Source organism: Apis cerana, linkage group LG1 (assembly GCF_029169275.1).
Source record: "Apis cerana isolate GH-2021 linkage group LG1, AcerK_1.0, whole genome shotgun sequence".
Taxonomy (NCBI): Eukaryota; Metazoa; Arthropoda; class Insecta; order Hymenoptera; family Apidae; genus Apis; species Apis cerana.
Window position 1 is genome coordinate 7,597,562 of NC_083852.1, and position 11,164 is coordinate 7,608,725.

General features: G+C 28.3%; 4 protein-coding genes across 9 annotated transcripts; 1 reads left to right on the top strand and 3 right to left on the bottom strand.

The window, feature by feature from the left end:
* The first annotated feature begins 207 nt into the window (after window positions 1–207).
* LOC107994879 (uncharacterized) lies at window positions 208–5,012 on the top strand. Of its 3 annotated transcripts, XR_009831851.1 has the most exons (10): window positions 208–260; window positions 353–601; window positions 683–1,128; window positions 1,216–1,466; window positions 1,557–2,772; window positions 2,849–3,035; window positions 3,114–3,511; window positions 3,641–3,852; window positions 4,431–4,629; window positions 4,714–5,012. XR_009831851.1 is itself a non-coding variant. In XM_017051997.3 (9 exons), the coding sequence occupies exons 5-9, from the start codon at window positions 1,661–1,663 to the stop codon at window positions 4,469–4,471; spliced, it is 1,950 nt and encodes a 649-aa protein (XP_016907486.1). In that variant the 5' UTR covers window positions 208–260; window positions 353–601; window positions 683–1,128; window positions 1,216–1,466; window positions 1,557–1,660; the 3' UTR covers window positions 4,472–5,012. The 3 variants fall into 3 exon arrangements, 2 of the variants coding, with proteins under 2 accessions (XP_016907486.1, XP_016907487.1); XM_017051997.3 differs by having other exon boundaries at window positions 4,431–5,012; XM_017051998.2 differs by lacking the exons at window positions 4,431–4,629; window positions 4,714–5,012 and adding an exon at window positions 3,914–4,133.
* LOC107994881 (uncharacterized) lies at window positions 3,887–6,860 on the bottom strand. Of its 3 annotated transcripts, none has more exons than XM_062081636.1 (5): window positions 6,393–6,860; window positions 5,827–6,289; window positions 5,404–5,589; window positions 5,248–5,306; window positions 3,887–5,160 (listed from the first exon to the last, which is right to left on the bottom strand). In XM_062081636.1, the coding sequence occupies exons 2-5, from the start codon at window positions 6,259–6,261 to the stop codon at window positions 5,052–5,054; spliced, it is 789 nt and encodes a 262-aa protein (XP_061937620.1). In that variant the 5' UTR covers window positions 6,262–6,289; window positions 6,393–6,860; the 3' UTR covers window positions 3,887–5,051. The 3 variants fall into 3 exon arrangements, with proteins under 3 accessions (XP_061937620.1, XP_061937625.1, XP_061937616.1); XM_062081641.1 differs by having other exon boundaries at window positions 5,827–6,012; window positions 6,079–6,639; XM_062081632.1 differs by having other exon boundaries at window positions 5,827–6,639.
* LOC133665628 (uncharacterized) lies at window positions 4,114–4,972 on the bottom strand. The gene is made up of 2 exons (XM_062081663.1): window positions 4,737–4,972; window positions 4,114–4,665 (listed from the first exon to the last, which is right to left on the bottom strand). The coding sequence occupies exons 1-2, from the start codon at window positions 4,925–4,927 to the stop codon at window positions 4,413–4,415; spliced, it is 444 nt and encodes a 147-aa protein (XP_061937647.1). The 5' UTR covers window positions 4,928–4,972; the 3' UTR covers window positions 4,114–4,412.
* LOC107994880 (peroxisomal membrane protein PMP34) lies at window positions 6,859–9,851 on the bottom strand. Of its 2 annotated transcripts, none has more exons than XM_017051999.3 (9): window positions 9,426–9,851; window positions 8,917–9,067; window positions 8,766–8,826; window positions 8,359–8,425; window positions 8,115–8,263; window positions 7,925–8,041; window positions 7,461–7,708; window positions 7,308–7,375; window positions 6,859–7,247 (listed from the first exon to the last, which is right to left on the bottom strand). In XM_017051999.3, exons 2-9 carry the CDS (start codon window positions 8,986–8,988, stop codon window positions 7,103–7,105), a joined length of 927 nt encoding a protein of 308 aa, XP_016907488.1. In that variant the 5' UTR covers window positions 8,989–9,067; window positions 9,426–9,851; the 3' UTR covers window positions 6,859–7,102. The 2 variants fall into 2 exon arrangements, with proteins under 2 accessions (XP_016907488.1, XP_061937610.1); XM_062081626.1 differs by having other exon boundaries at window positions 9,376–9,839.
* Between the last annotated feature and the right edge of the window lie 1,313 nt (window positions 9,852–11,164).

Consider the following 11,164-nt stretch of genomic DNA (forward strand, 5'->3'; position numbering starts at 1 on the left):
TCAATTAATTCGTGTTACATAAAACAATAATTTAAAAAAATATATGGACGGTTCTCGTATACAAAAAATAATTCCATTAGAAGGATATATTATAAAAATACATAATATCCTCGATACTATGAAATCTTTGGAAGAAAGTCTCATGATTACACGTAATTTAGAAGCGGAACAATGGTTACGATATTCAAATTTGAAAACAAAAAATAAAATAATAATGGATGATCTTCGAAAAGCAAATAAACGCAATAAAAATATGCTCAGTATGTAAAAATATTTAAATTATAAAAAGTGATGTGATGAATAATGAATAATTAAAATAACAATTACAATATAAATAACATAACATTTTTAGATTTATTTCGACAGAGTGTTACGGATATTCGTCTTGGAAACGACATTTTACTACCAGAATCTCTGAAGAAAGAAGTGCAAAGAACATGGCATCAAAAGTATTCTTAATTAATATATATTTGCAAATTAATGTACCGTTAAAAAGACACTGATGTTGAATTCTAGATATGATGCTTTATTAATGCAGAACGAACAATTAAAACAAGAACTCAATTCCCAGAATTCTTTTCTTAAAGAAAAAACATACGAGGTAATCTTTACTAAGTTTTAAAAAATTTTATAATTTTTTCTATATCAATTTTTTATAATTATTAAAATCAATTAATTATAGATCAATAATCTTCAACAAAGATTATTAACGCTTGGTGAAAGACTTGTCGAACGAAACGAAGCTGTAGAAAATATTTGTAAAAAATACTTGTTCTTGAAAAAGAGGAAGGATGAACAAGAAATTTTGTTACGTGGTTCTATCAAAACATTGCAGGTTTAAATAATTGAAAGAATAGATATTAAATAGAAAATATTCATTTGTAACTGCAGAATAATTATATATTAGGATGCATTGAAAAAAGCAAGAAGTGAAGGTTTGAAAAAAAATTCTGGAATATCTATGATGCCTAACAAAGATGCATTATTAGCTCAAGAAACTCGACGTAATGATCGTTTAGCTCGTGAAAATTCTTTTTTAAGAATTCTTCTTCAGAAAGCTAGACATGGATCCAAAACAAGTGAAAATAGCAGCATTATTTCTTTCGAGTAATTGACTTTATTTAAGATGTAAGTTTTATTCATTTAATACGATTAAAAAAAGAAAGAAACTTCATGTTTCAATCTTAGGAAAATAAGACTAGTAAAACCATATAGTTGCAGAATTTTAGCCGGTTAAGAAGAAGATCGTATAGGTCATGTCTGCTAATACAAGGGCAATGTTTAAGAATATCAGAATTATGCAACTAAAGGTAATAACCGGATAAAAGAGTTATGTTAAATCAAGTTAACGACGATCGATGGCAAGTGCTTCCCTATAAAAGCAACGATTCTATTCAGACTAGTCTTACTTGGTGCTGACCAGCACTAAGAAAATTCAGGATAATTTGATCGTTATTAATCATCATGTAAGTTAATTTCTCATAAATAATTACATTAATAAATATTTATTTGACAATTTGCTTTTTGATTCATTTATTTTCATTTCATTTTTATAGGTATGATCAATATGTATGATTAAAAATAGAAGGAATTTAAATATTTCTCAACTTTGAATCAAAAGAATCAAAAGAATCAACAAATGTAAAGTTAATAAAACGTCATGTCGGAAGTATATCAAACATTTTTCGCATTTTATACTTTTCTTTTCTCTCCATTGGTTATTCTATTATTAATATGTTCGTACCTATGTCGCTGTATCATAGAGATCATTTTAAGGATACAATTAAAGGATAAATTCGTGGGTCTCCTTGATGGGATGGACTGCGTTTGGGCGATAGAACAATCATCGGCACTTTCTGTGAATAATATCCTTATGATTTTAGAAAAAGATGCTCGTCACTCGAACATCAACTTCCTGGAGAGTTTTCGTGATATGGTGAAGAATCGTATAGTATGTTCGTCTTTTGAAAAGCTATTGTATAAAAGAAAGAGAAAATTTGGTTATTATTTCTGGGAAAGAAGTGAAGAGATAGATCTGAGAGAACGTATCAGATGGTTGGAATACGAGCGCACGAATTGCGACGGATCCTGTGATAATATTTACAATAGTCATCTGAAAAAAGTTCTATGGAATATTTGCAATCAGCCTTTACCGGAGAATCACACAGCATCCTGGGAGATTTTAATTGGAAAATGTTGTCCCAGATTGAGTCATCATTATCTTCGACGAATGGAGGAACGTTTGACGAATAAAATCAAGATTCCCATTTTATTTCGTGTCCATCATTCCTTAGGCGATGGTATGGCTCTTCTAAAGTTCTTTAGAGATGTTATTATTGATAAGGAACCAGTTCTGGAAACATTCTTGCAGTTGGATAGCAGTTTGAAAATGAAAAGCGAGAAAACAAAAAAACAAAATGTAATAGTATCTTTGATAAATCCTGTGAATGGAGAAAATAGTTTGGACAATAATTCGTTTCAAAAGAAAATCATGTCGGCGTCGATGCCATTTATTCATTTTACGATGTTCTCATATTTTTTTCTATTATTATGGAAACATTTTAATACATGGTTGAAATATTTACAAAATGTTACTTTAAAAGATTTGAAATGCGAAATGCAAATATTTCTAAGTACAGAACAAGATAGATTAAAAGTTTTTTTCTCGGAAATAATTTGTAAAAAGATACAGAAAGGTTTAAAAATGGCGAAAATTATTATAAATCTTCCTGGTTGCCTGATTCAACAAGCTTTTCGTAGCATGGACAAAAGGTTTGTTCATTTAATTTTTAATTCTTTTTTTTTTATCAATTTTTCACAATTAAGAATGTTAAATATTTTACTTTAGCGCACTCCATGGAGCAGAATTATCAGGCGAAAAGTTTGTTTCTTACTGGCTTGAAGACGATTTCAAAAATGCCTGCAATCAAAAATTGTTTACAAAAATACAAAATATAAGAAGTATCACTGGTGCTAGATTTGGAGATGTATTATTAGCTGCTTTATCAGTTAGTCTACACAAATATTTTCTTAATGTAAGTAATTATATATTTAATTTATTTGTATTTAAATTTTATAATATAATGTTTTCTTTTTTAATTTCATTTTTACAGATAAATGAATTCGTTCCAACAAAATTAAGCGTTGTTTTGCCGATGAAAATCGAAGAATGGAGCGAGAATTTTCCTCTGCAAAATAATATTTCAGTTGGTATACTGCCTCTCTGCATTTCACAAATAAAGGGTAAACAGCTTGCAGATCCACGCGAGAATTCTCAAATTCTAGAACGCCTTGAAGATATTAGAAAAGCGAATGATGTGCTTAGAAAAAGTCCAGATTACACGGTGAATTTCTTAGTAATGAAGTATCTCTCAGCTATGTTACCCGACAAATTTTTACGACCAATCTTAAAAAGTCATAGCACTATGGTGTTTAGTAATTTAGTTGGTCCTCAAGAAGTAAAACTTTTGGGACATCCTTTAAAAAATATTGTTTTTTGGATACCAAACAGGTAATTTTTTTTATACTTTTTTTTTATTACATACTATTCGTTTCTTCTTTATTCAATATTTTAATAAAAATATTTCAAAGCTGTTCAAAGTTGTAAATGTTTAATTTTTTTATCATTATATCTTTTCAGAAGTTATACAGGAATTGGATGTTCGTTATTAACATATCGAGGTTATCTGCATTTATCTTTGATTGCCGATAAAGCTTTAATACAAAGCGAAAAGGCTCTTACCAAAATTTTAGAAAACACGGTAAATGAAATCGACAATCTTTATGATAGATTAACTTTGTCATTTTTTTCGAAGAAACTTCATAGAAGTATATCAACACCTACGAAGAAAGGTATGTCAATTGAAAGGAATTTGATAAAGAAATATTGATATGTAATATTTTATATTTTCAGCAATCAATGTATTATAAAATTGTGGAGAATATTTATACTTTTTTTTTATCTTTTTATTAATTTTTTTTTTGAAATCAATTTTTATTTTATCGTAAAACACAATCATTGTATTTTATCATAAAAAATTTATGTAAATAATGAATATTTGAGGTGAAACCCCAAATTATACTATTGATTTGTATTTTATACTATGTATAATTAAAAATTATATTTTCTTAAACATATACATTAATTAAATATTTTCTAAAATGTTCTATAAACTCTATATGAAGAATGAAATATATTATCAATTAATAATATATAATTTTCGATATAAGTTCATAAAAAACGATGCATATATATTGTACATAAATTATGATAAATTGAGAGGTTTTAGCTTTAAGTATACTTTTAAAGAGAGATAATTAAAGAAACCATTATAAAAATTCATTTTCTAGAAACTTGTTAACAATATCATGTTCTTAAACATGATTTTTTTTTTTAATAAAAAAATAAGCTTTCACCGATTTGTTTTCAGAAATAGATAAGGCCAAAAAACAATATCAAAAAGAGTGTTAAAAAAGGAAAAACTTGTTCGTCGACGATGAGAAATTTTCGGAGTTGTGTGTATTATCGAACTTGCTTTAATACGTTGATTCAGAATATTCTTCGATTTATATCGAATTTTTTTTCCTTTTTTACTGCAATCAGATGAAACCATATCTTCCATATCTTCGGTACTTGTATAAACATACTTTCGATGTTTCAACGACCTGTTGATAATCATGTGCAATCATTATAATATTCATTTACTCTTACAGTTTCAAGTAAATATTATCTCAACCATTTTTTCTTTCTAATTTCTTCCGGAGATGAACTCTTTAAATCGCTGTCATCTTCTTGTCGAATGCTCAAAGGCAGAGTTTGTTCGGTACATGATCTACAAGGACAGTTTAGTTTCAAACTTCGTAAGATCGTTAAAACACGGGGATCATCGATGCTGCTAAAAAGAGGGGATTCGTCGGTCGACGTCATTCCATGACACTCTTCATCCGCCTCTAACGTCGAAGTCTCATCTTTGTTCCAAACTATTCTGAATAAAATGCAATGCTCCTGAGTACATTAATGTATCTTTTTTCAAATAGATTTCTATGGTTTATCACGCGTACTTTGTCTCTTTTGGTATTTCGCAATCAAAACGAACCACATCTTTTTTACTTTCTTCTTTACAGCATCCTTTTTTCATCTCGTTGTCCGTGATCTCAATACTTAAAATTGATGTTTAATTATTATGACAAATTTTTGCCGATATATTCAGTAGTATAATTATTTTTTATCTTATTTGTATAACTAACATGTCGATACCGGTTGTCGGATGTTTCAAGTGAAGAGATTCCTTTATTTTCAACTTGGTCTATCGTGTAAATAATTCGTTATTGTTCAAGCTGTTTATGTTAATTCATTATATTATATACATTAACTGACTTTTATTTTTAATTAAAATGTACTACCGCGTGGGATTCATGAAGCGTATGAGCCGGAAAAATAGTGATCTTCGCGCGAGGAATTTTACTGCACTTAACTGTAATTGGTGACTTTGTTGCAACACATTCGAAATCATCTAATTTCGGATTTTTTATTTTCTCCTCTATAATTTCACTATCGTTTTCATTCTCGGTCGCCTCTATCGTTGTATCCTTGTACGAAATAATTTTATCATTCATTAGTAATAAGTTCTTCTAAACATGAAATTCTATTTCATTATCGATAAAATAAAACGACTTTCTTAGCCCTTTAAACAAGTACTTGAAAAAAAAAAAATTAAATTTAAATTTGAAATAAAGAAATATATGATATATAAATGATCAATCAATTTTACATATCGTCATCCGTCAAAAACGAAATTTTAAACAAAAAGAAGAAAAAGTACGAACCTTCAATATGTTTGACAAATCGTCGATGGTATCATTGATAATATCTTCTTTTTCATCGACATGATCTTTGTCGAAATTATTAGAAGATCCAACCGTTTTGTTCGCTGGATTCCCGGTTTTAGTACCAGGCAATCGTATACCTTTCTTTTGGGCCAACGATTTCATTTTGGATTCCTGTGATCTTTTCTGAAAATTCTTTCTTGGCTTAATTCGTTTTTTTAAAGTTCTCTTTTTAAACAGGACTCCACTAACCATCGCCCCACGACCGAGTTTCTTATAATCAACCAAACTCGGTACATCCGGTTGACTGATCGCAGCATCGTAATCATATGTTATGTGAGGTCTTGGTCCGCGATTTTTTGGATTGACACGCGGGCTATGAAGTCGTTTGCTGGCCGATGTGTCGTGATTCCCACGTTGTGATCTAGCGCTCATTTTTTTTTCAACATTATTAAAATTCCATCTGAAATAAATTAACATTTCATCAATGTTAATATTATATTTTTATGAATATAATTTTTTGAGAAGCATTAGAGAAATGAATTTCATCGGGCATTTTAACCTACACAGAAGCTAATGGTTTACTCGCAGGAGGTTCTATTTTCTTCCTCGCGCTTTTGCGAGGCTTCAGTCTATTCCAGAATTTTAAAATCGCCTTTGTAGATTTTTGTTCAATCCTTTTCAACGTTAAACTGTTCTGATTGATAGGATTTATGAATTCGGCTTGTTTATCGCCCCATTTTGACTCTATTTTTCGCGTCTGCGACACAGGCGATATGGAGTGACTGGATTGACGACGAAAATGCGACTGAAACCGAAAGCGCGTTTTCTTGAGATTCGCCAGTATTCTCGGTACTTGAGTTCACATTTTCCGGATATACGGATAAAGTTTGATGGATATTTTTCCTGTTACGTGACTTGAGACTTGTGGTTAAACAAGAGAGCACCTATTTTATGACATTCCAATGCTAACTCGTTAATCGCTATGTAAACGAATTATTAATAAGATAAATATCGAAAAATATGATACAGTTTAAATTTTTATACAAATTTTATTCTCTATTTACTATAGAAAAAATGTTTTCTAAAAAATGTATCTAATGTCGATCTAATCAATATGCTTTCTCCGTATTTTCTCACAATAAGTTTTAAAATAAGTAACTTTATCGTAATCTATGTATTACACATTTTATATATTATTTATAATAAGCGGAAATTTACACGGAGAACAATATTAACGTTAATGATTAATATTGTTCGATGTGTGAAAAACTTATTATCTTAATATCGGTTTATGGAAAAGAATATGAAAAACAAGTCTTGAAATTTTTTCATAAGTGAAAAACATTAACGCTGCCGTGAGAATAGTTTGCAATAATTTGGCTTCCATTCCTTTGAACAATCCCATTAGTCCTTGTTTTCTGTAAATAAGAATTCAAATATAACATTAAATATAAATATAAGTAAGATTCATTACTTACTTTAGTATGTAAAATAGAATTTCTAAAATGCCAGCGTTTGGTGGTAGATTTGGATATTTATGACCATGCTAAAATTAAAATCATATCATGTAAGTAATATTTATAAAAGTTAATGATTTATATTTAGAATAAAAAAAAATATATAATACGCACTCTCAATTTTGTTTGAACTAATTGCAATGGATAAGTTAATATGGTTGCTACCGCTTTCGCTACGGCACCAATAACAAAAAAAATCCATGCAGATGGTTGTGAATTATTTAGAGTCATGCAAATTTTTCTCTTAATAGCCTCATAAGTCATGAATTGGATGGCTGGATTTATAATTAACATTAAGCTTGGCAAAGTCCCTGCCCAAAGACTTTTTATTCCTTCGTATTTCCATATATGTATAAGACCAGCTAAATATATAATACGCGTAAAATTATTAATTTATTTCAAGTAGAATGTTTTCATAAAATAAATTCATATTTATGAAAATGAATTCCGTCACTCATTTTCCGTACGTCAAAAGTTAGACATTGTACTTTACTTAACCATGTGATAAGCTTCTACATATTTGCTATTTGTTTTACTGTTGATATTGATTTATTCATCTACGTAATTTTAAAACTTACCATATAATGTATTATATTTATTATTGTTATTTCTTTCCGGTATATGATCGATACCTCTCATTTTCAATCTAGTATTTACCACCCATAATGGTGTCGTTGTTAGAACATTAATTGCGCCTAATAATTAAATAATAATTTTTAACTAATAGAATCTCAAATAATAATTATTTTTTTTTTGTTATATATTTACCTGCGATTGATGCAAGAAACAAATCATTTCTAGCTGATTGCTTTTTTTGCGATTTAAGCATTTTTAAACCGTGGAATGTGTAGAAGTAAACGAAATTACTGGCACACAAACTCTGAAGGACAGGTATAATTCCTCTGTATAAAGTTTCTCTGTATAAAGAATATAAATTTTCTAATAATAATAGGTGCAATGTATTATTTTAACAATTGAAGTGTATATAGGTTGTAAAATAAAAAAAACTCACGGTCCTTCTTTTTCGACGAGATCGCGTATTGTTGCCAGTGTACTTTTCGATTTTCTATCTTCTTCTACTACAAAAAAGAAAAATATTGATTACATTGTAATCAACTTAAGATTTCACAAAATATAAAGATAAACAAAATATAAATTATTATAATTATTATATATTTTTTACATAATGTATTTTGTGCACAATATAATCAGTTGATGACATGAAAGTTAATCTAATTTTTTATGCTACAAACGCTTGTAAGTATTCTAATCTATCGTTTTTATTTATTGATTATTTTGAATAATATTTATTCAATATATATGTATATATATATAAAAATATAATATGATTTTTATTACAGAATTTTTTTTACATTTGTAAAATAAATATAAAAAATTTAATGATTCAATATAACTTACGTTGTAATCTGCTTCGTACTGTATCCAGAGGGAAGAACATTGCCATGGCAACGACACCACCCTGAAAATATTAAAAATTAAATTATAAATTATTAATAAGCTTTCTAATTTTTTAAAACTTGTTTATTTGTTATTTTTTTTTTACACTTACAGCAGCACCAGATATTGCGTGAACTAGTGTTTCATAACTGAAAATGTTTCTATTATATTCTCTACCACCCATTATTAGGAGTCGATTTCAAAAATTTATTTATTACAATAAAATGTATTCGAATTTCGATGTCACAAGATCGATAATTATCCTACAAACATATTTCAAATTTTTAATTTTATAATTAAAAAACATTAGAAAGACATTATTATTCATAATTATTATTATGTTTCAAAAGATATCACGATAATATTTCTAATCTTAATCTCTTAAAATGTTTATCAAAAGATTAGTGAAATTAATTCAATAATTAAATACACAATCCAATATAAATTTTCGCTTTTCAATTTTTAACAATCTCAAAATTATTATTTATTCGATAATATCGTTGATACTTTTTATCGATATTTTTGAATTTTGAAAATTTATTTTGGAATAAATGGAATTTAACTCAATTACCACCGTCGATAACATAACATACGCGGCAGATTGATAACGAAAATAATTACCGCACAAATAAAAATCGAAGAATATTTCAATATAATAATTCTTAGCACTTGTCACACTCATTGTATGTCGTTTATAAATTTTGATTCGACGAAAAATCACGTCTTTGTTCGACAAGTGACATGTTAACACTGGCAAAGAAAAATTCCGGAGGATAAGTAAACTCGTGTCGTCCACGTGCCTATCGTGTACACTCGTTACTCAAGAATGGCCGTCCTGTAGTCGTATGTACACGCGATTACTTTTTACGTTCTTTTATATATGCGAATGAATATTTCAATCTTGATTACGATGAACGATGCGACACGATTTGACTAGCGGCTCAAAGCCCAAGTTCGATGTAAAGTTTTTGCTCGATCCATCTCGAACTATACACGTCCGATAAAATTACTGTGGTGATAATGGATTCCTCGTGGATAATACGCTTGCGCATATTTCGTGCTTGTGGTTACATCAATGGCTCGAGAGGTCGATTTTCTGAGCGCAGGCGTGATTATAAATTCTATCTCACCTGTATATATATTCTTCGATTCAAATTTATATTTATTAATTGAAATGTCGTACAAACTTTGAATTTATTTTGATAGTCTAATATTCATTTTTTATTTGAATTATAAATTATAATTTAAATCTTGATAAATATAAGAAAATTTCAATTTCAGGATAAATTTAATTTAATATTTTTATTTATACTATCAAATTGATTATTCAAATTCACTGATAAATTCATATTCATATATTCAAAATAATCTAATTTAATAACCTAATTCATAAATTGATTATGGAAAGAAATAAAATATAGGAATATTTATGAATGATATTGTAAATGAATCTTTTCCATATTTTGATTTCGCAAATAAAATATATACTTATACGTATTAAAGCGAAATGTATATATATTCATTTCATAAAATATTTTATGAATAAATAAAAATGAATTATTACATATGAATCTTTCGCAAAAAATATATTAATATTAATAATATTTAATTAAATGGTAAATCAACATTTTAACGAGGCTTAAATAAATCGATAAACGAGAATGTAAAGAAATCGTTAATAAGAGATCAAGTTATAATAAATAATCAATGAGAGATCCCCGTTTTTTTCATTAATAAGAAAGATAATTCATTCGAATCCCTGACGTGTTATCGCTGCGGAGTAGCAGAGAATTTCAGATAGAGGTTATTCATCGTGCGAAATTTCGCAGCTCGTTCTCATGGTTATGCCACGTTTCAAGATATCTCCTATTTATTTCCCTCTCTCGGGTATTCTCATGCTGGCTGTTCGTTAGAACCGCCAACTGTTCTCGAATTTCCTTCCTTGTAGGATAAAATCCTTCCAGATTCACGCGTTGCACAGTTCCCATGAGCGTTTCCCCTCCGATCATGTATGAAAAGTGATTTCCAACTCGCTCTCTTTCCTTTGCTCTTCTTGTGCGAGAAAATATTTTAGGAATCGCTCGAACGCAGCGATTCTTCGAAGATAAAAAGAGAATCGAAAAATAATTTGACTTTTGAAATTGACAATTATTCGAAATTATTATCGAAAAATATAAGATATCTTATATCTTTTCTTTGAGAGAGAAGAAAATATGTTTTTGTTTTACTGTGATATTTAATTAAAAAAATTTTCTAAAAAATTTCAATTTTTAGAATAATATTAAAAGTTATTGGTTAAAAATATAGAAAATAGAGATTAAATTAATATTATGTATCGAAATGCACAAACAACTTAGATA